The 25,123-nt window shown below is 39.1% G+C and overlaps 1 protein-coding gene across 5 annotated transcripts in view; it reads left to right on the forward strand.

The window, feature by feature from the left end:
* Positions 1–25,123, forward strand: part of ARHGAP6 (Rho GTPase activating protein 6) — a 311,515-nt gene that overhangs the window by 252,003 nt on the left and 34,389 nt on the right. For all 5 annotated transcript variants that reach the window (XM_068180082.1, XM_068180084.1, XM_068180083.1 and 2 more), the window contains exons 2-3: positions 179–338; positions 18,781–18,852. In XM_068180082.1, the coding sequence (XP_068036183.1) occupies positions 179–338; positions 18,781–18,852 (232 nt within the window). The remainder of the gene's footprint in view (positions 1–178; positions 339–18,780; positions 18,853–25,123) is intronic.

The following is a 25,123-nucleotide window of genomic DNA, read 5'->3' on the forward strand; positions in this document are numbered from 1 at the left end:
TTAAGGAATGCTGCTCTAGGGAAAATAAAGATATTTGAAAGGTTAGAGATGTCCAAGAAAATGGCCTTTTGGTGAGAAGAACCTATGTTGTTTTTTCTAGCAGTAAAAGAGATAGTTCTGTTTATTAAACTGTGCATACCATATGATGCTTCATATTTTTCCATTTGATTTCCTGCAGGGTGATTTCACTTGGAACAGCATGTCAGGGCGCAGTGTTCGGCTGAAGTCAGTTCCCGTTCAAAGCCTCTCGGAGCTGGAGCGTGCTCGGCTGCAGGAAGTGGCTTTTTATCAGTTGCAGCAGGACTGTGACCTGGGCTGTCAGATTACTATCCCCAAAGGTAAGGGCTTGATAAGCTGTCTCTGTTTAGATTGTTAAGCCACTGATTTCATATCACAGCAGTAAACACTGGGTTTTTCTTATTCCATAGATACTGTCTTCTATTTTAGTTTTGCTTAACCACAGTCATTATGTAAAAATGATGAATAAAGTTATTTGTCTTCAGTGTCAAATTTGGACCTCCTGGGGGTGGGATCATCTGATCAGGGGCAGATGTCTACAGGGTAGATAATCTAAATCAGACCCATTCATGCCAGGATGTCTTGATACTCAATTGAGAGACAAATGCTTTTCTTACATTTCCGGACATCCAGAATTAAATGTGTGTGTAGGTCAGGTAGATCTTACCATGGAAGTAGTTTTTTTCGCTCTGTATAACATTGTCTGTGAAGGAAACCAAATGTCACTAGTTCAGATAGGCAGTGAAGATATTTATGTCAAATAATATGAGTCCTACCCAAGTTTTCCTAAAGAAAATGTTGCTTAATTCCTAGAAAATAAGTTAATTTTTAGCATAAAACATCAAACTCCTAGGAAACAGGAGATGAAATGAAAAGGAGAAGCTCAGCTATCGGAATCCTGATGCAGGATACGTGCATGTGGTAGACCTGTACTTAGGTTACCATGGAAGAGATCTAAACCTCACTAATGAGAAAGTTTCTCTTGTTTCCTGTAGGCTGCGGATCAAGCATAGCAGAGATAGCTGTTGTGCAATCATCTGCAAGTCTGGCTTTCCTGTTGTTTCTTTGCAGTTGTATAATTACATAAGGAATAACAAGGGATCACTGAATTCTCACCTTTGATCAGAAGTGCTGTGTGGTAGCATATACACAGTGATGCCACAGGAGCAATTCTTTAATGAGTCTAAATTAAGCAGAAAAAAAGTTGTCCAGCATGTGAAAATAATGACGTAGAAAAGAACAAATGTGAAAGAGACAGGCTTTTGTATTCATCAGCTTTTTAGGATCTGCAGAAAACTCCTGCCAAAGCCAACAAAGTCCAACTTCATGCGTATAGGAAGGCATCAGTTTGTAGTGAGATGTATTTAATCAATTTCTTCAAGCCTCACCAGCTTCCCTGGTCCCTAAAAAAAAAGTTGGATCAAAACAATTTTATAGGATATTCATAGGAGGAACTGGAACACTAAGGGCATTCCAATAATTTCTGACAGTCTGAACTGCCAATGGCTGTTTCTGAGGGAGATGAAAATACACATATGGAGGTCCTACATATGTGGATGGATGTGTGTGTATTGTCCAAGACAATCGAGTATGCACATTCATAGAATAGCTTAGTTTGGGAGGGACCTTAAAGGTCACCTAGTCCAACCCACTGCAGTAAGCAGGGACATCTTCAACTAAATGAGGTTGCTCAGAGTCCCATCCAACCTGGCCTTGAATGTTTTCGGGGATTGGGTATCTACCACCTATCTGGGCAACCTGTTGCAGTGTCTTGTCACCTTCACTGTAAAATACCTTTTTTACACCTACTCTAAATCTACCCTCTTTTGTTCTAAAACCATTACCCCTTTTTTCCTGGTGCAACAGACCCTACTAAAAAGACTGTCCCCATCTTTCTTTTAATCCCCCTTTCATTACTAAAAGGCTACGCTAAGATTTCTCCAGTCTTCTTTCTATGAGCTGAACAACCCCAACTCTGTCAGCCTGTCTTTGTAGGAGAGATGCTCCAGCCCTCTGATGATTTTTGTGGCCCTCCTATAGACCTGCTCTAATAGGTCCATGTCCTTCCTGTGCTGAGGACCCCAAAACTGTATGCAGCACTCCAGGTGGGTCGCACCAGAGTGGAGCAGAGGGGCAGAATCCCCTTCCTCGCCCTGCTGGCCATGCTGCTTTGGATGCAGCGCAGGACATGTTTGGTTTTCTGGGCTGCAAGGGCACATTGCTGGCGCATGTCCAGGCTCTCACCCACCAGCAACCCCAGTTCCTTCTGGTCAGGGTTGCTCTGAATCCATTCAGCTCTAGCCTGTATGGATGCCGGGAGCTGTTCATGTCCAGGTGCGGGACCTCATGAGGTTTCCCTGGGCCCAGTTCGCAAGCTTGTCGAGGTCCCTCTGGATGTGACCCATCCCTCCGGTGTGGCAACCACACCAGTCAGTTTGCTGTTGTTGGTAGATTTTCTGAGGGTGTACTTAGCATCACCATCTATGTCACTGATGGAGATACCACGCTGTGGTGGTGCCAGTATGGACCCCTGAGGAACAACACCACTTGTCACCAGTCTCCATCTGGACATGGAGCCATGTTCAGAAACTTTGAGCTCTGAAGAGTGAGTATTGCTTTTGTGTTCTGCTTGCTGCTTCCTGCTGGGACTGCCATGAAAGGCCAAATATTTGGGGAGTCTTTCAGGTTTGAATCACACACAAGAACTATTTTTATTTTCACAGCATATATATAATGGGTAAATCTAAAACATGAAATTAGTTTTAGATATATTGAGTCTGAAAAGTGTAATTTTAAGCATAGAAACTAAGAATATAAATTTTTAAAACACTTAAAAATGAAAGGCATTTGAAAAAGTCAGGAACTCCAGGCTACTGTTTCATCTCTACTGCTGGCCCCATAATTTCATGTATCTCGTGGCTCAGTTTGAATGAGAAATAAATTGGCTATTCAGTTCTGCTCTCCAGTTTGGATGTACCAGTGAGATTATTAAGAAGCAAATAATTTCACATCTGCATTCTTGCTTTGAATAACCATGAATGACCATGAATGATCATGAAATTTTCTGTGTTTTAAAGTATACATCACAAAGGAATAGCCAGTACAATTGAATTTTAAAATGTTGTAATACCATCTATTGAAGGAAGTGAAGGTAATAGCTAGAATTAAGGTACATTTAATATTTAAGTGTCCATCCTCTTTCAAAGCTTGGCACCAATTTTGACAACAGAAATAAATAATATTTTGAAGTAGGTATATATAATAATCACTCTGTCAATCCATCATGCTACATCTGTGCTGGTACTTTGGTAGGAGAATAAGAATCTACCATGTTCTGAAATTATTACAGATTGGTTTAGGTCCTTTGCAGACACATTCTGAAGTCCACCTCATGTTCCTATCACTTTTAAATATGTGGAATGAAAATTTATGACAAGAGTTTACAGGCAGCTATCCAGTTAATCATCACAGTTGAACATCCTTTGTAAACTGGGAATTTCAAGTTTTATCCATGTGAAGCTGGCTTGGGCACTTTGGGCATGCAAGAATGCAAATAAAATTAAATTCCATCACAGCCATCAAGTTAAAACTAGACTCAAGTTAAAAACAGACTGTTAAGACTGTGAGATGTAGAACTAGTACTGTCTGAGAAAGCTAGAGGAGCTCTGTAGGTCTAAAGAGATCCAGAAAAATAAAAGATGTACTCTACAACTCTCTTCTACTTCAGAGAATGCCATATGAAAATATTCATGAGTAGAGGCAAGTGGAACTATTTATGTATTAGAAAATTTAGAGAGCTGTGTATAGAGTTGGACTTCTTTGTGGTTCTTTGGCTGCTTTTCAAAGCTTGCTAGAGAATTACATTAGAACATCCATGTGCCGGCTGGGCATTTGCTTCCTGCGGGCATTTGAATAATTACATTTACTGGCATAGGTATGGTGAAAAGGAAAAATTCTTTGTTAATGGCTAACAAGTGTTTGTGCCAAATGTGCTTGCATGGAGGTTAAACCAGAATATAAATTCCTCTACCTTATCCTTACAACCACAGACATGCTGTTACTGGCTGCTTCTTCATAATGCTTCAGTCCTCCCATGTTCAGAAAGTCCCTTTGTCACAGCTAGTGCAGTTTACCTCTACCAGGGCTCATCTGGCTATTCCCACAAATGTGTAGGAATGCATAGACTGGGATACCTCATATGTAATCCCTCTCCTTCACTGTATTGTGGCTATTACTGTTAATGAAGAGCATTACTAACATCTCCAAGTAAAACATCCTGTGGTCACAGAGAAGGGATCACCTCCTACAGGAATTTCTTTAACCAGCATGTCATTTAAAATATGCTACAATTGCACTAAAGCAGGTAATTTGAATGAATTCAAGTTGATCAAGAGGTACTAATATGATATGTGATATATGATGAAATGTTTCACATTTGTTTCTTGTTGTCTTGATTTTCTGCATATATGATGAGATGTTTCACATTTGTTTCTTGTTGTCTTGCTTTTCTGCCTTTTATCTTTCAAATTCTGTGATCAACTCCTTTTTTACTCCCATGTCACTCCCCCATTTGCCACCAGAAACTAAACCAAGAATCATTTATCTTGTGTTGGTTAATGTGTTAAGTTGCAAGAGGATGTAATTTCCAGGCAAAGCATTACGCAGTTTCTTTACCAATGCAATTACTCTGTGAAAGATTTTTAATTTGCTAACATTCTGAATGTCACAACAATACCATTCTGCTGATGCTTCTTTGCAGTTCATGTTTACAATATAGTGTGTCTTTTCTCAGTTCAGGGAAGTCAATCTTCTCTTTAAAACAGGAGAAAAAAATGGTGATGCAACTCACTTCAGGTGTTACTTTTTGGTGACATTACGATTTTGTGTATGTCCTTGCACACAAATAGTGAGAAAAATGAACCTTTTGCAGAAGGTCTTCACAAGCAAACGCTCACTCAAGTTAGATGGCTTCTGCAGAGTAAAACTGGGATCAGAGCAGCAGAGGAGATCATTTTCTTCTGTTCATTGGCGCCAGGTACCTCTTGAGCTGAGAGGTTGTTGAATGAGATTTGATTGGATCAGTTTCCTAAATATCTTATGTTTATAATGACTCTCTTAACAGTTCTGTCCCACTTCACTGACCTGGTGTTTGGAAGCAGGGATAGGAATGACTAGGAGTTGAGCAAATTGGGAATTAGGACTTCAACCCTAATTCAGCTCCTAGAACATCTGCCTGGGTTTTGAAGGTATGATGGGAACCTGTTGGTGAAGGGGCTTAATAGGATTTGAGACTCAGGGATCACATTTGGGTCTTCTCTTTATTCAAGAAGGGAAAATTACTTCTTGTGTTCTTTCCAGTTCCTAACAAGATGTTGTCTTCTCAGCTTTGCAGTGGGGCTGGAGGATTTCTGGAGAGCAAGAATAAATGAGGAGAGCATTTGGGGTTATATGTGGTTTAGTGGTGGTTATGCTGGTGCTGGGTGGACAGTTGGACTGGATGATCTTGAATGTCATGGGACAGAGAAAGTAATTCTTAACTTTACTGTTAAATCTGGTTCTTGGGTCATTTGTGTAGTTGTAGTGAATATGATGTAAGGGTAGGTTTAGAAGCCTAAATGCAGTCCCAGTCATTTAGGGAAAGTAATTTTGAGGGAAGCTGATGCTGCTTGAACATGTGTTGGTGTATGTTTTTGCATGCAAGCTTTGTGACATGTGACACCGTGCATCTGCTCACATGAAGTGAGCATTGGTCTCCTGTACAACTTGTTTTAGTAAAGGTGAGTTTGAAGAAGCAGGGCTGGATAAGTGTGTGATTACAGACTGAGAGCTGACACAACCCTGTCTCTGAAATGAAGGAAAACATGGCTGGGCTTTCTGAATTTTTACCATTCATTTGTGTACTTTGCCTCCAATACATTCCAGTTAAGCTCTGAATAGAAATGGGAATTAAGAGTTACACAATTCTATGCTTCTTGTTTATTTTGGCAGGGCGTGCTTATTTCAATCTGTTTTTTGCTTACATTACTCGCCATTATATTTCATTATTCATTTTCCTTAACACTGAGAGTGACTATGATTTTTATCTGGGCTTGCATTTTTGTGAGGGCTCCAAAGTGCTCATTGTTTTTAATCACTGACCATGTTGCATACATTATAGCTGTTGTGGCAGTGGAAAACATCTAAGTAAACTGTAGCATATACATTGTGGAGTTACAGGCTTAGGGACTGGCTGCTTTTGAACTGGTGTCAGTGTATCTTCTGAGTGAAAAGGCTTTTTCCCACCCCTCTTACTGCCAACCTCTGCTGATCCTTCTCATATAAATACTGTCTCTGGCATGGGCTTATGAGTCCATGGATTTTCTTTCAATGTAGTAGAGTTCATGAAGATTATATTTAAGACAAGTAAGGCTGAGATAAATTCTCCTCCTTTATACTACATTAGCAAATTTTGGCTATGCTGTATCAGACAGACTGGTCAGAGATAAAAACCGTTTAGCTTGCTGATTTTCAGACTGAAACTTCCCACCTTTGCCCTCCAATTGAAATATTACATAGGAAAAGGTATTTTTCCAGGGATTCCTTTTTTCATCCTAAGAAAGCAAAACCAAATATCTCTCAGTCTGGGGAAAAAAAAAAGGAAATAAAATTGAATTAATGTTTTAAGCTAGGAGAAGTCCCAGCTGCTGCAGGGTAGAGGTTGTGAGACACAATCTTGAGCTATGCTACACAGGCATTTATCAAAGTGAAGGTGACAGGAGTTTTTCCAGGCAGAGAGATAAGAAAATAAGAAAAAAACTTTTAATTTTTTTTTCTTCCAGTAAGGAAATTTGCAAAAATTTTTTGTTGGGATATTGTCTTTCAAATTCTCTTTTTGTGCAACAGTTGAGAAAAAAACAAAATGGAAATTCATCAACAATATAATACATGCAAGAATATAATTTTTCAACATTGTAACAGGGGAAATAATTTATTATCTCAAAACATAACGAAGAGGGATGTTCCTTTTTTTAATTTTTACTGTGAAGCAGTTTTTAAAATAAAAGACTGTGCCGTACTCAGCAAATTGATTTCCGAGATTTTCTTGTATCACATAGCATGTTTTACAAGTCTGTTTACATCAGGAAAGCTGTATTCAACTTAGCTATTCTGTCAGTTAGAGGCAAGCTAATAGGTTTTAAAGGAAAAGGTTTTGCTCATTACAAAAATCACTACGAACAAAAAAAGTTTGTATTTTTACTCAATAGTATTTTCTAAATAGCTAGGAGCTTTGATTGAGAAGCAGTGTGCATTTTCATTGTGCTATATGAACACAGAACAGAGGTAGAAAATGCTGTAGGCTTCACAGGATAACCAATGGCACTGATAATGTAAATATGACAAAATAGATTTATAACTTAGCACATTTAAAATAAAGATTTGTGTATCTTCTGAGAACCTACCTGTTGTGTAGGGGTATTGTCTAGGAAAGGAATGAGGACAGGGATAGACATTGAAGGAACACTTAGCTTTGGAACTCGTTGGGCAGAAGTGCTGACAGGCAGTATTTCAGTTCCCTTCACAGTGAAGGAAAGAGATCTTGCTTAAATTCCTAAGGTAAATAAGGAAATATTACAATCCCTGTTTCCATATACAAATATAATGAAACAATAGAGAAGATGGAATCATGACCAGGGTTTTTGATTACTAGGGCAGTTGCTTATTTAGATGGTGTCTGTTGTACATTTAGGGTACTGGTTTTGAAACGTCAGATCCAGAGGCTGCTGCGAGATATATTTGATGTTATGTATACCACATATATTTGATGTTATGTCCCGTAGAATTTAAAAATTACTTCTGAGACCAAAAAAAAAAAATCCTATCTAATGTAGTTTCTTTAGGAGTACACTTGAAATGGCTATTGACTTGAAGTACATATATGTATATTTGGTATTTTGTCTATATTAGTGTCAGACATGAAAATCTCAGCTTTCATTTTAAAACATTGATCATGACCATTGGCCATATTCAAAAGAGACACATGGTAGAGAGAATCAGTGTTGGTAAGCAAAATACACATCGAAAGGCTCTAAAACTGCTTTGCAAAATTATTTCGAGTTTTTTCCTTTGAGTGAACACTCGTGTAACAGAGACACTCTTGGATGTGTTCTGCCAAATCTGTTTTTAACACTTCATGTAGTACTTACCCTTTGATTCTGAATGCCCATCTGGGCTGTCCTGTTTTTGCCAATAGTCAAATGTGTATGTCCAGTGATTTGATAGTGACTAGTGAATTCCTGCTTTATTGTGGTTCAAAGCCAAAGAATAAATACCAATAAATATATGCCAAGGAAAAAGCTTTTGAACCTTTATTAAGAATACTGACATTGCAGCCTACCAGTTTCCATGTTGTGCTTGCCTTTGGCAGAGCTTTGCCAACATGGAACATCAGTATAATCTATATTCTTCCAGTATACTTTTTCAAACATTTCAGTTGAAAATCAGACTTATTTCTATTATCTTGTGTGTGTTGCTCCTTTCAGAAGTGCATTAGGGAATATTCCTGATGATTTTTTTCTTGCCTTAGGTAGAAGAATTTTCTCTAGTTTTTCCACAGGCATGATTTAAGTGCAGTTGTTGTTGGTGCCAGAAGCGTAATGTCTCTAGATACTGATTAGGAAAGATAAAGTGACTCCAGATAGATTTCTTTTATCAGAGCTGTGGTACTATATATATCTTTGTATTAGGCTTTTACACTGAAAAGGCTGCCTTGGGATTTAATGGAGATGTAATCTCCTGCTGAAGGATTTTAAGAATAGATTAGACAGATGTCCATGTGACTCTATTTCTGTGCAGGAAGTCAACCCAAGTGTTCTCTGCAGAGCTCCTTGTGTCTTTTTTTTTTTTGTGTGGTTTACACTTTCAACACTTGTTTCTGTTATGATTGATGATACAAAGGACAGGTAATTACTACAAAGAGATGTTACTAGGAGTAAGATCCGTTGGTCATTTTTCAAAGGGATAGCAGCTCAGTTGTTTGAGCACCAAACTGTCCAGTGAGAAACCTGCTGCACCATGATTTCACTTCCACACACCAAGAGTTCCTTTCTCATTTCATTTCTTCATCACATCTCTGAGCAGGATTTCTGTGGACTAGTTTAATTAGTCCCAGAGGGAGTAAGTTATGAAAGCTGTTTATTTTCTTGTGTGGCTTCTTTAAGGTGAGAGTCTGAGGACATACTTAGACAAAGGAGTCATAACAACTAGGCAATGCTCAGAAGACAGTGGAGACCTGGGTGCCCTGAACCATCTCTGTGACCACTGGCTGATCTCCTAAATTCCAGAGGGTTAGAGGGATTTCCTCTTCCTTTGTAAAGCTCAACTCATGCTCACGCTGAGAGCAATGTGGGGGAAAGATCTGAGCTGTAAAGAAACTTGGTTGCTTCTTCACCTGCCAGTACAGGTGTGCAAGTGACTTTATTGGTAACAATGAATCCAAGGCCAGCTGGTGATTGGATCTGTTCTAGCCCTGGTCCACCCTGTAGTGTTTGGATTGAAGGTAACTCTCCTTACCAAATGGAGTTTTGACTAGCAATAGCATCAAACTATTCTCTCCACGTTATAAAATTACTTTTTATTTAAGTAGTTGAAGCCAAGAGGCAGTCAATTTCTCCCCTCCCCGCCCCCTGCTTCCCCAGTGAACTGAAAGTAATTTTAGAACTTGTATTTGTATTTTTCTATCTCAAACTATAGCATCAAGGCTCCTATTTGGTTTTTGTGTGGTATTCTGAATTTTTTTCTGTACAGCTAAAAAACTTTCATTGACTGTGTTTGTTTTCATTTATTAGATAATATATAGTGTAGATAATTTTTAATTTTTTTTTACCTGTTTTAGTGTTGACAGTTTTTCTGGGTTATGAAAACACTCCAGGAAGTGGGTGTTGTTCAGTCTTTCTCAAAGCTTTCAAACCTCTGCCCATCATCACAGTTTCTGAGTGTCTTCCACTTAGAGAGAAGGGCAGCAGCAAGGAACCTGATGCAGCAGCAGCCTTTGGTGTATCACAGGCTATTTAAGTCAGGAACTTTCCTATCTTTGGAGATGAGGGAAGCTCCTATCACACTGTGGATACTGCTATAATGTGAAAAAGTAGTGTCTATATTTTGTCTTGCACCTGCTACTTGACATTACTGTTTCATGAATCCAGTCATCAGTGTCAATGTAGCAAACACACAGTGAAGCCTAGAAGGAGAGGTTCCCTCTAATTTCCCTATGCCTAGACACATTTTTTACTTCCATTATTGACACAAGGCATGTGCTTCATCAAAAGACCTGGACCACTCTCTATGGCTGTTTTTTTAAGGGTTTTGCTGGGGGGTGGGAGGTCAGGTTTTGATATTATTTTGTTGCATTACTATGACTTGGGATTTCTTATGACATGGGAAATCCTGTGCTAATGTAGGTGCTGAAGCAAGCAGAGCTGTGTATGAGTTGAAAATCTGAGTGTGTTTATGCACAGGGAAGTCAGACCTGGCATTGTGTATCTATCTGTTTTCCCTTTCCAGGAATTTGCCTGCTTTTTACTGCTTTCTGCTAACAGCCACATACAAGGGCATTTGACCTTTCCTTCATAATCCTCTAAAGGCTGCCAGGTAGCTTTGCATGGGTTTTTTGAGTCACTTCCATCATCCCATCTATGTATGGCAGCAGCAGCAGCCATTTCCCTGATTCTGGTATAGAAAAGCACTCGAGCAACTGTTTATTTTCATGTCAAAATGAGTTTTTTACGGGGGTCCAGCTAAAAATTTAACAAATCAGCTCTCAGACATTTATAATTTAGTGTTTGGATTCTAAAACTCATTGAATATCTTGTTCCTCAGAGTTTGTGTAATACAGCCATCTTAAATGTATTATTAGTTAAAAAAAAATATTTAAATGGCAAAAAAACTATTTATGTTTTCATTACCGTAATGACAAAATAACTGAAGAGGATTTTTTCCCTGACTTCTGCAACACAGTTACTTCCAGTCAATAGACCAAATGCAAAAATATTAAAGAATACCTTAAACAAACAAAAAAATCAGATTAAAAGGAAAGATAGCAAACTTTATTCTTGTTTTTGTTGTAGTGGTTTGAAAATTCTGCAACTATTAAAAATTCTGTTATTTTAGGGACATTTATATATAGCTTGCACAAACAAGGCAGGCATCCACTTTGTACTTGCTGAAGTGTTTCTTTTGGTGCAGCTGTGCTGTGTTCATCTGTAAGACCTGCAGCTTCCTGCACAGCAGGAGTGCAGTGGCCTGGGCAGGCCTGGGAAGCTGCTCCTTCCCAGCTCTTCTCCTTGCATGGAGACATCCCCGTCCCTCAGGCTATGGCTTCAGGAGCCCTGACCTCACTCCAGAGCTCAAATCCCATATTCCCTATCAACTCAGGTTTGGTTTTCACCCTAAGAATACATTGCACATGCATTTGCCCACCAGTTAATGCAAGTGTTTTCATGACAGAGTATCATGGAAGAGCATATTTGAAAATACAAAAGTAGTTATTTCTTTACAACATATATATTTGGAGACTATTGAAGTCCTTAAATGCACCAGGGAACATGTAGGCAAATGCAGTGGAAATGTCATGTTTTCTTATGATTCCTCTAGCCACAGGAGTTGGGTAGTATTTGCTATCTGAATTAGAGCAGTGACCAAAGTAAGTTGTTGTTTTGTTGGTTGTGGTGGTGATGGTCTTGGGTTTTTGTTCATGGGTTTTGTTTGTTTGTTTGTTTTTGTTTTGTTTTTTGTTTTGTTGTTTTTGTTTGTTTGTGGGGTTTTATGTGAAGGAGAGTTAATACCTATCTTAACTGCAGTTATAGTCGATGTTTTTGATAGAAATAGGCCTTGCAAATAGGTTTCAATAAAATAGTGCATTTTTCTAGATTTGAGTCTAGTTTGGAATGACACTTTTCAGATTTGTTTTCCTAAAAGACAGGGCAGTCTACTGGTAATATGGTCAGCTAGTATAAATTGATATATCACCTTTGCCTTCAGAATAGCTGTTCAGTATCAACTGATGTGTATAAAAAAATCTATTAGTACCTGGCAAGCAAATTATGTAGGATTGGTTGTTTGGGTTTTTTAAAAAAATTTGTATCAGAAGCACAGGATGTTATTGTGAACTGTTATTTGATAAATAAAACTGTAGTTCCTGTAGGGATGCAGCTTTCTTTTGAAGTAGGTGAGATTTCCATCAGTTTTGCCTTCTAGACGAGTTCAGTGGAAACTTACGAATACATTTTAGATAAATAATTTAATTTGTCTACCAGTATCACCAAATTCTTACTGTTCAACAGTAAAGAAATTTTGTATAGTGCAGCTTTTAAACTTTCAGCAGCTGAATGACTTAAAACCTGCATAGCTGGACTTTGTAATTTGTCCATGTCTCATTTTAACAATTTTTAGCGCCTTAGCCCAGAGAGACTGAAGCCTAGGTCTGAAGAAGATGCACAGATTAGCAAAGAGTCGGCTGGGATGTGGAAGAGGTGAATTAAAATCGCACTTTTGTCTGCTGGTTGTGGTTTTCTCAGGTGGTTGTACTGTACACACTGTGTGTTGCCAAGAACGTTGTTTCCTGCGCAGTCGACTTTTCCCACAGCTCTCCTGGTTTCTCATGGTTCCCTGAGAAGGGCTTGGGTCAGGTGGTGCCCCTGTCCAACCCTGTCCCCCTGTGCACAGCCCAACAGGAGGGATGTCTTCTCCTGAAAAACTGGCTTGGACTTCAGCTCTGCCCTTTTTATGCTCTTTCTTCTGCCATAAGCACAGTCTTCAGGAACTTCTCAGAGAGGGAAATGCTGAAGCTTGTTTGCTGCACCAAAGGAAGCAGCATCAGAGGAAAGCTGCTTCTGTTGTGTGTGTGGTGCCTTGGGTGAGCAGCCTGAACCTGGTGCTGTGGGCTGAGGTGAGCATCGATGTGCCAGATGCCACCTGGAAGGTCATGACTGCAGCTGTGGGATATTCTTGAATGATTATGGCTTTTCTGCCATCAGCTGCCAGCTGACAAGCACAAAGAAATGCTGATTTAAGTCAAAGTGAAAGAAAATGTGGAACATTAGACGGTTAGGAAAAATGGGACAATAGTCCAAGGCTTCTGAATAAATACAGTAATCTGCATCACTGATGGAGGTCTTGTGTGTGTATGGCTGAGGCAAAGGGTGAGTGTGATAAGAAATACGTGAAGGCTCAGACTCTTAGACTTCCTTCCCCTTTTCAAATTGCTTTATGTGCCAAAATCCTGTTTCTCTGGTTGAGTTTTATCTTCCATCTGTATTGCAGCTGGCAGTCCTTTGGAAGTTACTGCATGGGGACAGGGCATTTCAACAAGTTTTTGAAAATAAATATTTCAAGATGGACATTTATAGTCCCAGAAATGGCTAAGTAAAACCAGCACCCTCTTCTTCAGCAGAGCAGCCCCAAGTGCATATTCAGAAGTGAATTTGCTTTGCATAGTATAGCAGCCACAAACACTGTGCAACTGTCAATGAATGAAGTGCAGTCTTGCCTTTATTGTGCTCTGTCAACGGAATTTAGCAGTGTTGTCTGATTGACACTCTCAATTACTTGCAGTATTGCACAGGCCAGAGAGACTGCAGCTTGACATTTGGCACACAGGCTGGCTGTGGGAGCCTGGCACTTGGGAAATGAGTTGCTCTGGATGAGTGAAGTGAACCAACAAGTGCTCAAGAGTGGTCTGACTTTGTGCTTTGTGGTGCCACTGGTAGTTATTTGCAAGACAGAATTGATTGCAATCTTAGAAGAAATATTCTAATTTTTTTTTCTTTAAGTGCTGTTAGATCCAATTACTAGTGGATATTAAGAAAAATGGCCATGAATAGAATTAGAATTACTATGAACAAGTAGTTCAGAATCTCACAATATCAACCTTTTTATCTGTTTCTCTTTTGATAATTGAGCTATGTGTCTGATAATAATCACTGAGATAGGTCCTCTTTTTATGCTGTGTTAAAATAACCCTTAATTGTGGAACTTGACAAACATTCTTCCCTAAACAGACAAGAAACTTATTTCTCCTAAGCAAAGGAACTTGCCAATAAATGGGAAGTTCTCTTTGTTCTCCAACCCTGTCAGCAGCATATCATCTCTTGTGTCAAAAGCCCACTGAGTTAAATTAGTTTAAAGGATTTGTATGAATTTATGATTTATGTTTTTGAGTGATAAAAAGTGTCCTTGCATGTAAGTAACATAAAAGAAATATCGTTCTTATAGATAATCCACCAGCCCGTGTATAAGGAAAGTGCTGAAGAATCCTATTTTTGTTACAGGTTCACTTCAAGCATATTTGGGAGGGTGTTTTTTCGTTATCTGAAGCCTAATATTTTTCATAGCCTGTATTTTTTTCATTACCTGAAGCCTAATACAGAAATTATGTACAAAGCTTGGGGCTGTTGTACTTTTTTACTGCGTAATTTATTTAATTAGTAAAAGCATATTGGACTGGGTCTGAAACTGTTGGCCAAGACTTCCTGAGTATTAACTTTGTATGCCACTAACTGTATAATTCTGAGCTAATTCCCTATATCTAATTTGTGATGCTTTAGCTTATGCTGAGCAACACTTCTACCTACCAAATAGATTTGTTCATTTCCATAAATATAAATTGAATAAAGAAGTACTGGAAGTAAATAGTAACAGGATTCAGCCTGCACTCCCTCTCTTTTAGTCACAGAAGGTAGATGGTTGGTAGGTGATCTTGTGCAAAGCAACAGAACAATAATTTCAAAAAATTTCAATGTTCTCTTTCTTTCTTTTCATGTTTTAAGTGTTAAAGCTGAAGTTTATATATCCTCAGTGTGAAAATGACTTATTACCTAGTCTGTAGAACCATTGTCTCACTTAGAGAGAAATCTAAGCCCTCAAATGGTCTGTAGAAAATCTGGGATTTAATAGTATAAATGCTAAAAAATGATGCTATTGATGACACTGCAGGCGAATTTCAACTTTAACCCGAAATATTTAAGTTTTGATAATCTCAGAAGTCAGATTGTTCAATTCTTGTCAAAAGATCAGTACAAATCTTATATTCTGTAGGCTTTGTGGTTCACTGGTAGAGTCCTAAAGATATGACCTAATTTTTCAAATAGAAAAGTCTTTTTGGCATTAAGTGAACCTGGAAGTGCTCACCACTTTGGAAAAACAGGTCACATAGCAATTTAATGTGCACTCAGGAGTTTGATTCTAGAGTCTTGGTCTTTTAAATATTCATTGTGCTAGTCTTAATAAATAGATGCCTAGGGAGTGATGTATGCATTGCAGTGAAAAATGCAGCAAACGTATAAATTAGTAAGTACTGTACATATCAAGTCCATTTCTGAAAAACAAACTGATGTACACAGCTGCCTGCACAGGTGTCCTTCAGGAAAACAGAATGGGGTGGCAAAGGAAAAAAAAAACACAGCCTCCTTCACTGTGACAGTTGTCATTTGAGTGCTTCTCTAGGCTTGCTAATGTTCTTGTGTGGAACCTGTTGAAGGAGCAGTGTATTGTTGAACTGCAGAAAGAAGACATAAATTGACAATTTATTGACACAAAAGGCTGGATAACAGCCCAACAGCTTTTATCACTATGTGGTTTAGACTTTTCCAAAGTATAAATTAAAAATAGCAATCCATCCATACCTAATAGCACTTGGGACTGATACAATATTATTTTGCAGAAGTATTTGCTAATTAATTAAAAACCCTGCAGTAGGTATTAAGCGTGGGTTATGATGCTTTGCTTGTTTCTCAGTAGTGTTTTGGATATTAATTATATTTTCAAAACCAAACTGCAGCTAATAAGTACTAAGCATTATTATTGTGAATGGGGTTCATTTAATATGCAAAACTGCTGGAGTTTCGTAAGTCTTTAAACACATTATGAATATTTCAGCAGTGTTCATGCCTGATGTGTCCTGTATTAATGGTCATTTGAAAACATATTTATATGTACAGCCTATAGGCTGTAATTTATCATGTCTTTTGCTGGGGAGGATGAGAACTTGAACTGACCTCAGACCCCTTGGCACATCTTCTGAGCTTTAGCTTTTACTGAGATTTTTCTCAGCCTTATTTTCATATACAACTCTTTTTCTCTTGCCATGGGGTAAACTAAATGTAAATGATCATAGCAAAACACTGCATTTTACATAAAATTTTGATTCTTTCTCTCATTTTTTTTATGTCTCAGTAGACTTCAGTGGGATGTCAGAATATTAATAAATGGGTATTTGGAGAATACAGCTCTGTGACTCTAAAGAAATATAAATCATCTATCAAAATGAGTCTGTGAAGCAGTAATTTGAATTTATAACATGGAAAATAATTTGAAAATAATTTTATAGATACAAAGCCAGAACACAGTGGTAGCAGGGAACCTTATAAAAACAAGCTGTACTGTCAAGTGTATGTAAGCAGGCTACGAACTATTCATATTGCCAAGAGGTGAAAGAATTTCTCTTAAAAACTCAATCTTAACAACAGGAAATGTCAGAAGGTGTGAAAAGTCTGGGCTTTTCATCAATCAGAATATGACTTTGAATTATAGCCTTGTCATGTGGCTAAGAAAAACAGAAAATCTGATCATAGACCATAGCAGGCAATGAATTACCATTGTTATACTGCTGAACTCTCACCCAGAATACCTTATCCATCTAGTCAGCCTTATTTCAGAGAGAATTCTAACCAAAACACGTGTGGGAAAAGGGGAGTTAAGATAACCAACACTTGTCAATTGTACCTTGAGATAGGAACCGAGTACCCAAGTTGTGGGTGCTGGGAGCCCTTCCATCCAGGAAGGCTGCTGGTATCCTGGGGTGCATCAGGAAGAGCTTTGCCCGCAGATCAAGGGAGGTGATCCTGCCCATCTTCTCACCCGCAGTGAGGCCACATCCAGAGTGCTGTGTCCGGTTGCAGGCTGGCTCCGCAGCACAAGACAGACAATCTGCTACTGGTGAGGGTGTAGCAAATGCCTACAAAGATGATGAGGGGTCTGGAGCATCTCTCTTATGAGGAGAGACTGAGGGACCTGGGCCTGTTTAGACTTGAGAAGACTGAGAGGAGATCTCATCAGTCCATGTAAATATCCCAAAGATGGGTGCCAAGAGGATGTTGCCTGACTCTTTGCCGTGCTGCCCAGCAACAGGACAAAGAGCAATGGCCATAAACTAAAACACAAGAATTTTCACCTCAACATGACAAAGAACTTATTTACATTGAAGAGGTCAGAGAACAGGTTGCCCGGGGAGGTTGTAGAGTCTCCCTCTCTGGGGACATTCCAAATCCACCTGGACAAATTCCTGTGTCACCTGCTCCAGGTGACCCTGCACTAGGGGGGGTGGTTGGACTAGATGATCTCCTAGGAAGGGAGTAGAGGTCCCTTCCAACCCTAACCATTCTGTGATTCTGTGGTATCCTGGAAATAACTACAGAGTGCAAATGGAGTTAGTTCAATCACCATTACAAAAAGTAAAACGAAATGTTATTTTTAAAATAAAAGGATATTAATTTGCTATAAAAAGTCAGCATTTTGGAGCAGTCTATTGGGTAATGTTCTGGACCTGATTTTCAGAAGGATTTGAGGGAAAAGTATGGAGAAATAGCTTGTGTTCTCTCATGACCCTTAATTGCAAAGATGAGAGTTCATTAACAAAGATCCACTTCACTCCCTTATGGTATGTTCCTTGCCATAAAAGACCTAAGACTTTTAAGACTGGCTTACACAAGTAGAAAAATGTGTTGAAACACATTACTTGGTGACTCTCCTGCCCTAAAAGTGAAATGGATATGGTGAGCTCATTTTTGAGTTTTTGCCATATTACAAAACCAGTAAGGGAAAAGGTACATGTTCATTAAATTTTATCTAGAGCAATGTCTATGTTAGCATATCAGTCCCTGTGGTAGACCTTTTATATTGCTTTGGATCTTAAAAAATTCCAAAGGTACAAGTTAAAACAGGCTTAATCCCTGGTATTTGTTGAGGCCTAATAAATAAAATTCTGTTTTGTTGACTTTTCATTATAAAAGATGCTTCTGAAAGAAATAATGATAGCCAACCTTTTGGTACAATTGTTTCAAGAACCAACTTGCCTCTGATATTGCTTAAAACCATTGGTCCTGAATACCTAAGTGAAAACTTGGACGATATATAGGTTGTCAGAACAAAAATTTCTCTGAGGCTCTAATCCATCTGAACCAATCTGGACATGCTGTATTGAACTGCCAGTTGCCAGCATGAGTTCAGATCAGATGGGTCATGTGAATGAAGGTGGTCAGCTATCACCCAACTGGTATGGCTGGTATGCAGAGCTTTATCCTGGTTGTTAGTAATCCTCCCTTTCCAAATACTACCTTTAGTTCCACACCTGAATCACAGTCTTGTGACCGTGGATGAAGGCTATTCAGTACCTTTTAGGTTTGTGGTCCTTTGCTATCAAGAGCATCCAGCAAAAACTTCCATTGTTAACTCTTTAGTGACCCCACATATGTAAATGTGCCCAGCAGCATGCAGGGGATACATTTGTGTTCCCCAATACAGTCTCAAGGTTTGGGTGAGCAAAACCACACTTCTTTGGACTGGAGGACTGGGACAGTCCTAGCCTTTGTGAAATGTGCCTCACACCCTTCCCGATCCCCAGTGCTGTGACCATCTCACTCCATGTTCCTACAGCTCGTGCAGCAGTTTGTTCAGGGTTACTTCTCTTCACTTACTTCCTTTTTGTGTGTTCTTTTTTTTTGCCTCTCACAGATGGACAAAAGAGGAAGAAGTCATTAAGAAAGAAACTGGACTCTTTAGGAAAGGAGAAGAACAGAGACAAAGGTAAAATGAGTACATATTTGGTGATCAGGTCTTAGTTTTGCATATGAGATTTCTTTAGTCTGATACGTCTTTTTGAAGTAGAATGATGTTGGGCTGATATACTCTCTAGGTATTTAATTTCAGCCTATAATATATGTTTTATCATTTCTGTTTGACATTAGTATAAGTCAGACCTCTTCAATGGAAAGGTTTCGGTTTTGATTTGGTTTTGCCATTTTTTTTTCCTGAGAAAAAAAGGAAGAATTAAAGGACTGCATCTTTTCTCCAATTTTCTTTCTCCCCACTTTCACCATCCAGTGCAGAATGTGGTCTGTATAACATGATCCAGTTCTTTACCTGCATTTTTACTCTCAATTTACAAAGCACATAAACCCAGCACTGCCCAAGCAAGTCAGTTGGTGTGCTTTTCTTTCTTTAACCTTAGGAAAATAACCATTGTTTAAAATATATAAATGCTTCAGTGCTACTGATCAGTTGGATTTTAATAAACTCCACGTGACATGGATTTACGGATATGGTTGTACTCTTTTGTTTGGACACTAATCAGCTTTATGGGCTGGGCCCTAATCCAAGACCTGAAGTTGACCTGTAATTCGGAGCCATTTGAACTAAGTCTAAATACTGGGACACTGGAAAGTGTCTGTGAAATTGCATGTAGGTAATTGTACATCTAATTTTGTATTCACTTCTGGAAAAATGATTGTAAAACTCAGTATTGAATTTTAGTTTTAGTATCCCAGTTTCACAAACATGCATGCAAATCTAGTAATTTGTGACAGAAGTGACCTGGTTACTCTGATGTCCTCACTTTAAGTCTATTTTAGCAGAAGAATGGAACTTTGAAATGCCACTGTAAAAATTAACATCCCCATTTCCAAGTTAGTTTAGATAGTTGTCAGGAAGAAAATATTTTTCTTTTAATTTTTATTTGTTTGATAACTTAAAATACATTACTATTATTTTCTTGATTTAAAATTGGTTATGGAAAATATTTGTATTAATCTTTCTAAAACTGAATGTGCCCTGACACATTGGTTTGACGCTTCCAGTGGCTTCCTGTATTATTACATTGCAAGTACCAAACTTTTAATTTGTTACAAGAATTACTTGATATATGACTGAGGCCACATGTAGGAGGAGTCATTAAGGAAGAGATTTAATGATTTTATAGCCACCTTTGGGGAAAATCTTTTTTTCACTGTCTTATTAATTAATTATATTTGGTTACATTGTAATTAATAAGTCATTACATTGCTACATTTTTCCATAGATACTAGTACAGATAAGAGTGGAAAGCAACATAGTACTGTGCAAAACCTGCCCTGCTTTTCAGTGCATTTGCCAGATATTGACCTTCATAGGGCCTGTGAGGTGCTCTTCTGCATCAGAAAAGGCTAACCACATCCTGTGTTTGATAATGGTTTGTCTCACAAATTTTTGGTGTACTGAGAGCTTTCATTTTTCCTCCCTTAGGGGTACCGTGACTTTGATAGTCTCTGTTGAAAGTTTCTCTAGAAGTTTGAGAGTTAAAATACAATTTTGTTGGGCCTCACTCCCTGATTGGGGTGGCCCAGAAAGGTGGTAAAGTCTCTCCTCCAACCCGTGTCTCCAAAGAAAGACTCAGTAGTCTTCAGCCGTCCAGTCTCAAGGTAGTTTATTGTATGTTATCTAAAAGATTTCTCCCTGTGCTACTGCGGTCCGTTCAGCAGTCAGGCAAGGGCACACTTTGACACCCAGGGGGCTGGTGCCTTCTTTTATGTCATACATTACATATTAAATGTTTATGGTTTTTCCCCAATGCCCATCACCTATATTGAACAGTGACTTTCTACTCTAAACCAATCTGTGAATGCCAACATCACCAAGAACATGGAGGTTAGGAAGAAGAAAGTAAGAGGACAGGGCACACCCAAATCCCTCCATCTTAGAACTCATGACCCCCATATACAAAACTCAGACCCCTCTGTACAAGGCCTAAACCCCCCTGTACAGCACTCAAAAATTCTTCCTTTCACTTTGTGACTACTTCTACTACAATATCTAAACTTTTGTGATTTCTTGTTCTTCCTGCAAGGTTGGTAAATTGTTCCATGGATCAGATTCAAAGCCACAGCGGTCTGTGGCTGCATTCCAGGGTCTCAAATGCTTCTGACCTGGGCCCAGAACATCCAAGAGTGTCCAAGGGACATTCTGGGCTCCGACACAATTTGGCTTTTTTTCCTCATATTTTTTCATTACTGTAGCAGGTTTTAACAATGATTAGCTGCTTTCATAATTCAACAAAGCCAGAATTTTACTGTGTCACCCAAACTTGGCAGATCCTTGCAGTTGCACTTTCAGAGCTCCACCAATGCTATTTGGTGCAGTGGCTTGAGAAGTGAGAGTGTCCTTTTGGTGACGGATACAAATCCTTAAGCCAGAGTTGGTCTTTATTCCACTAAATTCTCTGTTGCCAAAGATATTTCAAACAATTTTTTTTCTTATATAGTCTTGCATTCTTTTGTACTTCCTTACAGCCATGGTTTATTTCAGCTGACCTTTGTTTCTAATAATTACACAGCTGCAGCAGTTGAGCACTTCAAGATACTATTATTTTCTACTATTACAGTTCTGTTCAGGATTTTTTGTGTCCACCTTGCATGGTAGCATTTATACTCTATTCATTTAGTAGGTTTGGGAATATACTTCATTTTTATTCTGAAGGGTTTTCTGAGTGCACTTTGCCTTTTAGGGCTCACTAGTTGCCAGTAAAGATCAGCACTTAGTACTTATTCATCATTGTTTAAATTTATCTACTTCCTGGTTTTCAGCCTTGCTCATACTATCTGGTTACTTATACCAAGCATTTTTAGGAATCACTATGCTGATTCTCCTACTTTTAATTCTTTTTTTATTCTTATTATTTGAAATTCAGATGTTTCAAGCACACACCCATCTGCTTTTATCCTTTTTCTCCCATCTCTTGCTGTCTTATTCTGAGTTATAAAGATGTTTTACATGCACTCTGTATTTATAAAATATTATAGGAGCACTCTCTGAGAGGAGAATACCCCAGCACTTTTCAAACAGTAGAATCTGTATTTCTCTCTTTCCTTTAGAAAAAACTTGGGTTGGTCCGTAAGGGTCCAGGAAACTGGAAGGAGTCACATTCTCAACAGGTTGTGTTAGCAGAGTGAAAAGAAAAGCATATCTGCTCTTACTAATTGCCAACAGCAAATGTTGGCCGTGGTTGGTTCTGGTGTATTTTTATGTGCCCTTCTGAGTTACTAAAGATCATTTGCCACTCAGGTACTTGCTGGGCAGACTCTTAATGCACAACAGCAGAGGGAATGAACAACCAGGTTTGCTGGTTTGTGCCGTGGGGCCATCAGCCTGGCACAGTGGTTGAAAGGTGGCTATTTTCCTGTGGGAAGCAGCAGCACCAGCATCTCCTCCAGCCTCAGGACTTAGGGGGGACAGCATTGCCCAACTTTCAGCTGACGAGTTAGCTCTGGAAAGAACAATGTGCTGCTGGTCTCCATAAGGATGAGCCTGCTGTGCTCACACCAGAACTGAGCCCCACCACCTTCCCTGAGCAGTGGCCTCCATGTCACCTGAAGTCAGAGTTAACCTCCCTTGACATGCCTTTCACAGCAAGCTTGTTCTATAGAGAGGGTATCTTCCATTTCTGGGCAGCTGGTCCAAGACAAACGCTCCTCACTGTGAGCATGTGTGTGCTACACAAAAGGCTGGGAGCACACACCCTCGCAGGCAGGTCCCTAGTCCTCATGCCTGAAAGGAATGCCTTCCTTCTCTTTATTTTGGGGGGTTTGTGGTGGGTTTTTTTAGGAACTAGTCCATCTGCACTGTTGTGAGGGGAAAACAAAACCAGGCCACAGGAAGTCGGAGAGGAAGCAGGGAAGCTGATTGCCAGATACTTCATACAGAGGAGCTGCAGCTGCCTTAATGCAGACTTTGTTTCCATCCCTTCAGCATCACTTTTGTAAACACAGTTGCAGTTGGGAGAGTAATTAATTCCAAACATTTTGTGTTTTCTCTGTCCCAGCCTGGGAGCCCCCACAGACAAGTAAAGGCTGAGGGGACCATGTTGTTGGTCCTGCCCAGAGTGTGGGCCACCTGAAAATCTGCTTTTGTAAAGACAGACTCCTGAAGGTCAATCCCGACAATCATGTGTGTGGGCTGCAATCAAAGATAGCAGGGATGCGCCTGGCACAGGAGGCCACAGAGGTGGAAAGAAAGGGCTGCCGTGCTGGTCACCAGGGGTGCACGATGGAGGCCTCACTGCAGCTCTTGCCTGACAAACCCTCTCCTTTAGCACTGACGTGCACTGAACTGCCCCATGGAGACGGTTTCTGGGGTTACTCTCTCTGGAGAGGTGCCCAAGACTGTTCTTCCCCATCCACCCACCAGGTATCTATGCTTAAAAGGCATAACCAAAAGGAACGGTACTCATTTTTTCTAGGACTGTTTGGAGATTTAATAACTTGTATTTTAGGACTCAGTCCAATTGATGGAATTTTTACTAAGCTTCACATTTTATTTAGACGGATCAGTCAACCTGTCTGTTAAGTGAGAGTTTCAGCAACTTGTCAGACTTCTTCAGAAGCCAATAAAGACACTACTCTAGAATTTAATGCACTTTAAATGAGTTTCGTATATCTTTGTCCTTTTTTATACCTGTCAACATCTCATTAAAAGTGGATAAATTGTAAAAAAAAGTGTTTTTTCAATTGTTATTACATCTCTGAGTAATTCACCAAAGCAGGATATAGCAAAACTTGCTGGATGTAAACAGACTAAACAGGAGAACAGCACTCCACCCAGACATTTAAGTAATATTTTCATCTTCCATCATTCAAGTGTTTTTGCTTTACCCAGCCTCCTTGTTATTAATGGCCATCGTGACCCTCAATCCTACTGTCTACAAATGTTTCCAAACATTGGCTTTGGCTGCTGACAAACAGTGCTCAGGCTGAAGGAGCAGTAACATGTCTGTGCCGTTTGGAATAAGGCATTCTCAGGATGCTGTGCATGCTAGCAATGGATATTGTTGCCTTATTAATCCAGTGCTAATTTTTATGGCTGCAGAAGCAGAGCCTTTTGCCATCCCTTGCCAGTGATATGGGTGTCAGTGTAAGCAGGCCTACTTTTAAAGTATGCACAGGCATTCCTGAGAGAGATGCCTCCCAGAAATTACTTGCCCTACAAGATTTTATCAGTAAACCAAGTTTGTTTTGCCTTGGTTCCAGAAAATGCTACATTTTAACAAAGAGACCTGCCCAGATATGATAATCACTTGTTATGTGATTCTTGAGTAACTGAGAATCATCCCTTTGCTGATGTTTCTGTGTGGGATGTAAATACTTGGCTCTACAGATCTGAAATAATTGATTTCAGTTAGCAAAACAGAGTTACCCTGTCTGTCTGGATGGGGGGATTGACTTAAAGACCCCATTAAAATATCCATTTAAAAGCTTGTTATTCTCTGATCCCTATTCCTGTCATTTAAATAGATATGGTACAAGCACCTTTGTAAATCTTGGTCACAGGATTTTAGCAACCCAAAACCAGCATTTATGATGTACTTAAGAAAAAACTCCAAATGCTAAGGACCCTACCCATAGTTACTTTTCACTTTATTAGTACTGTAAGCCTCATTCGAATCTAGAGTATAGACCTCACTGGCTCCTAATAGACTGTTATGTTCTGTGGGATAGAAAGCAGTTTTCACCAGCTGAAACTTCAGAGAAGTCTTTTAAACTATCTGTGGACAGGGTGACATGAGGTCAGGTAAGCTATAACCATGTGGGTCAGCATCGTGAATATTATCATTTGATTAGCAAAAAAAGAGGATTTGGGTTGACTGAAACTCTTATTTGATCTGGCTAGGAATTTTTCTGTGACATTCTGCTTTTTATTAGAAAATGATTATTTACCGCCAAAGAAAGATTTTTTAGGATCATATCAGTTTCAATCAAATTTCTATTAAGAAACTTCCCTCAGCTGCAAGATTGACTTTCTGGTAAGAGAAATTATGCACTTCTCCAAAATAGTAAATTTTCTCCTTTGCCAGTAAACACTGAAAACTGGAGTGTATTAAAAGTGGTGCTGACTAAGGATACAAGTTTATTTCCAAGCAGATTGCCCAATCTGCCGGCTTGTTTCACATTTTTACATGATGCTTTTTGCAAAATTTCTTTTTAAGCTGCTTGGTCTCCTCACTGAAAAAGTGATCAATTTTTTGTAGAGTTGACATAGAATAACTAACTTA

The sequence above is a fragment of the Anomalospiza imberbis genome, chromosome 2, assembly GCF_031753505.1.
Source record: "Anomalospiza imberbis isolate Cuckoo-Finch-1a 21T00152 chromosome 2, ASM3175350v1, whole genome shotgun sequence".
Taxonomy (NCBI): Eukaryota; Metazoa; Chordata; class Aves; order Passeriformes; family Viduidae; genus Anomalospiza; species Anomalospiza imberbis.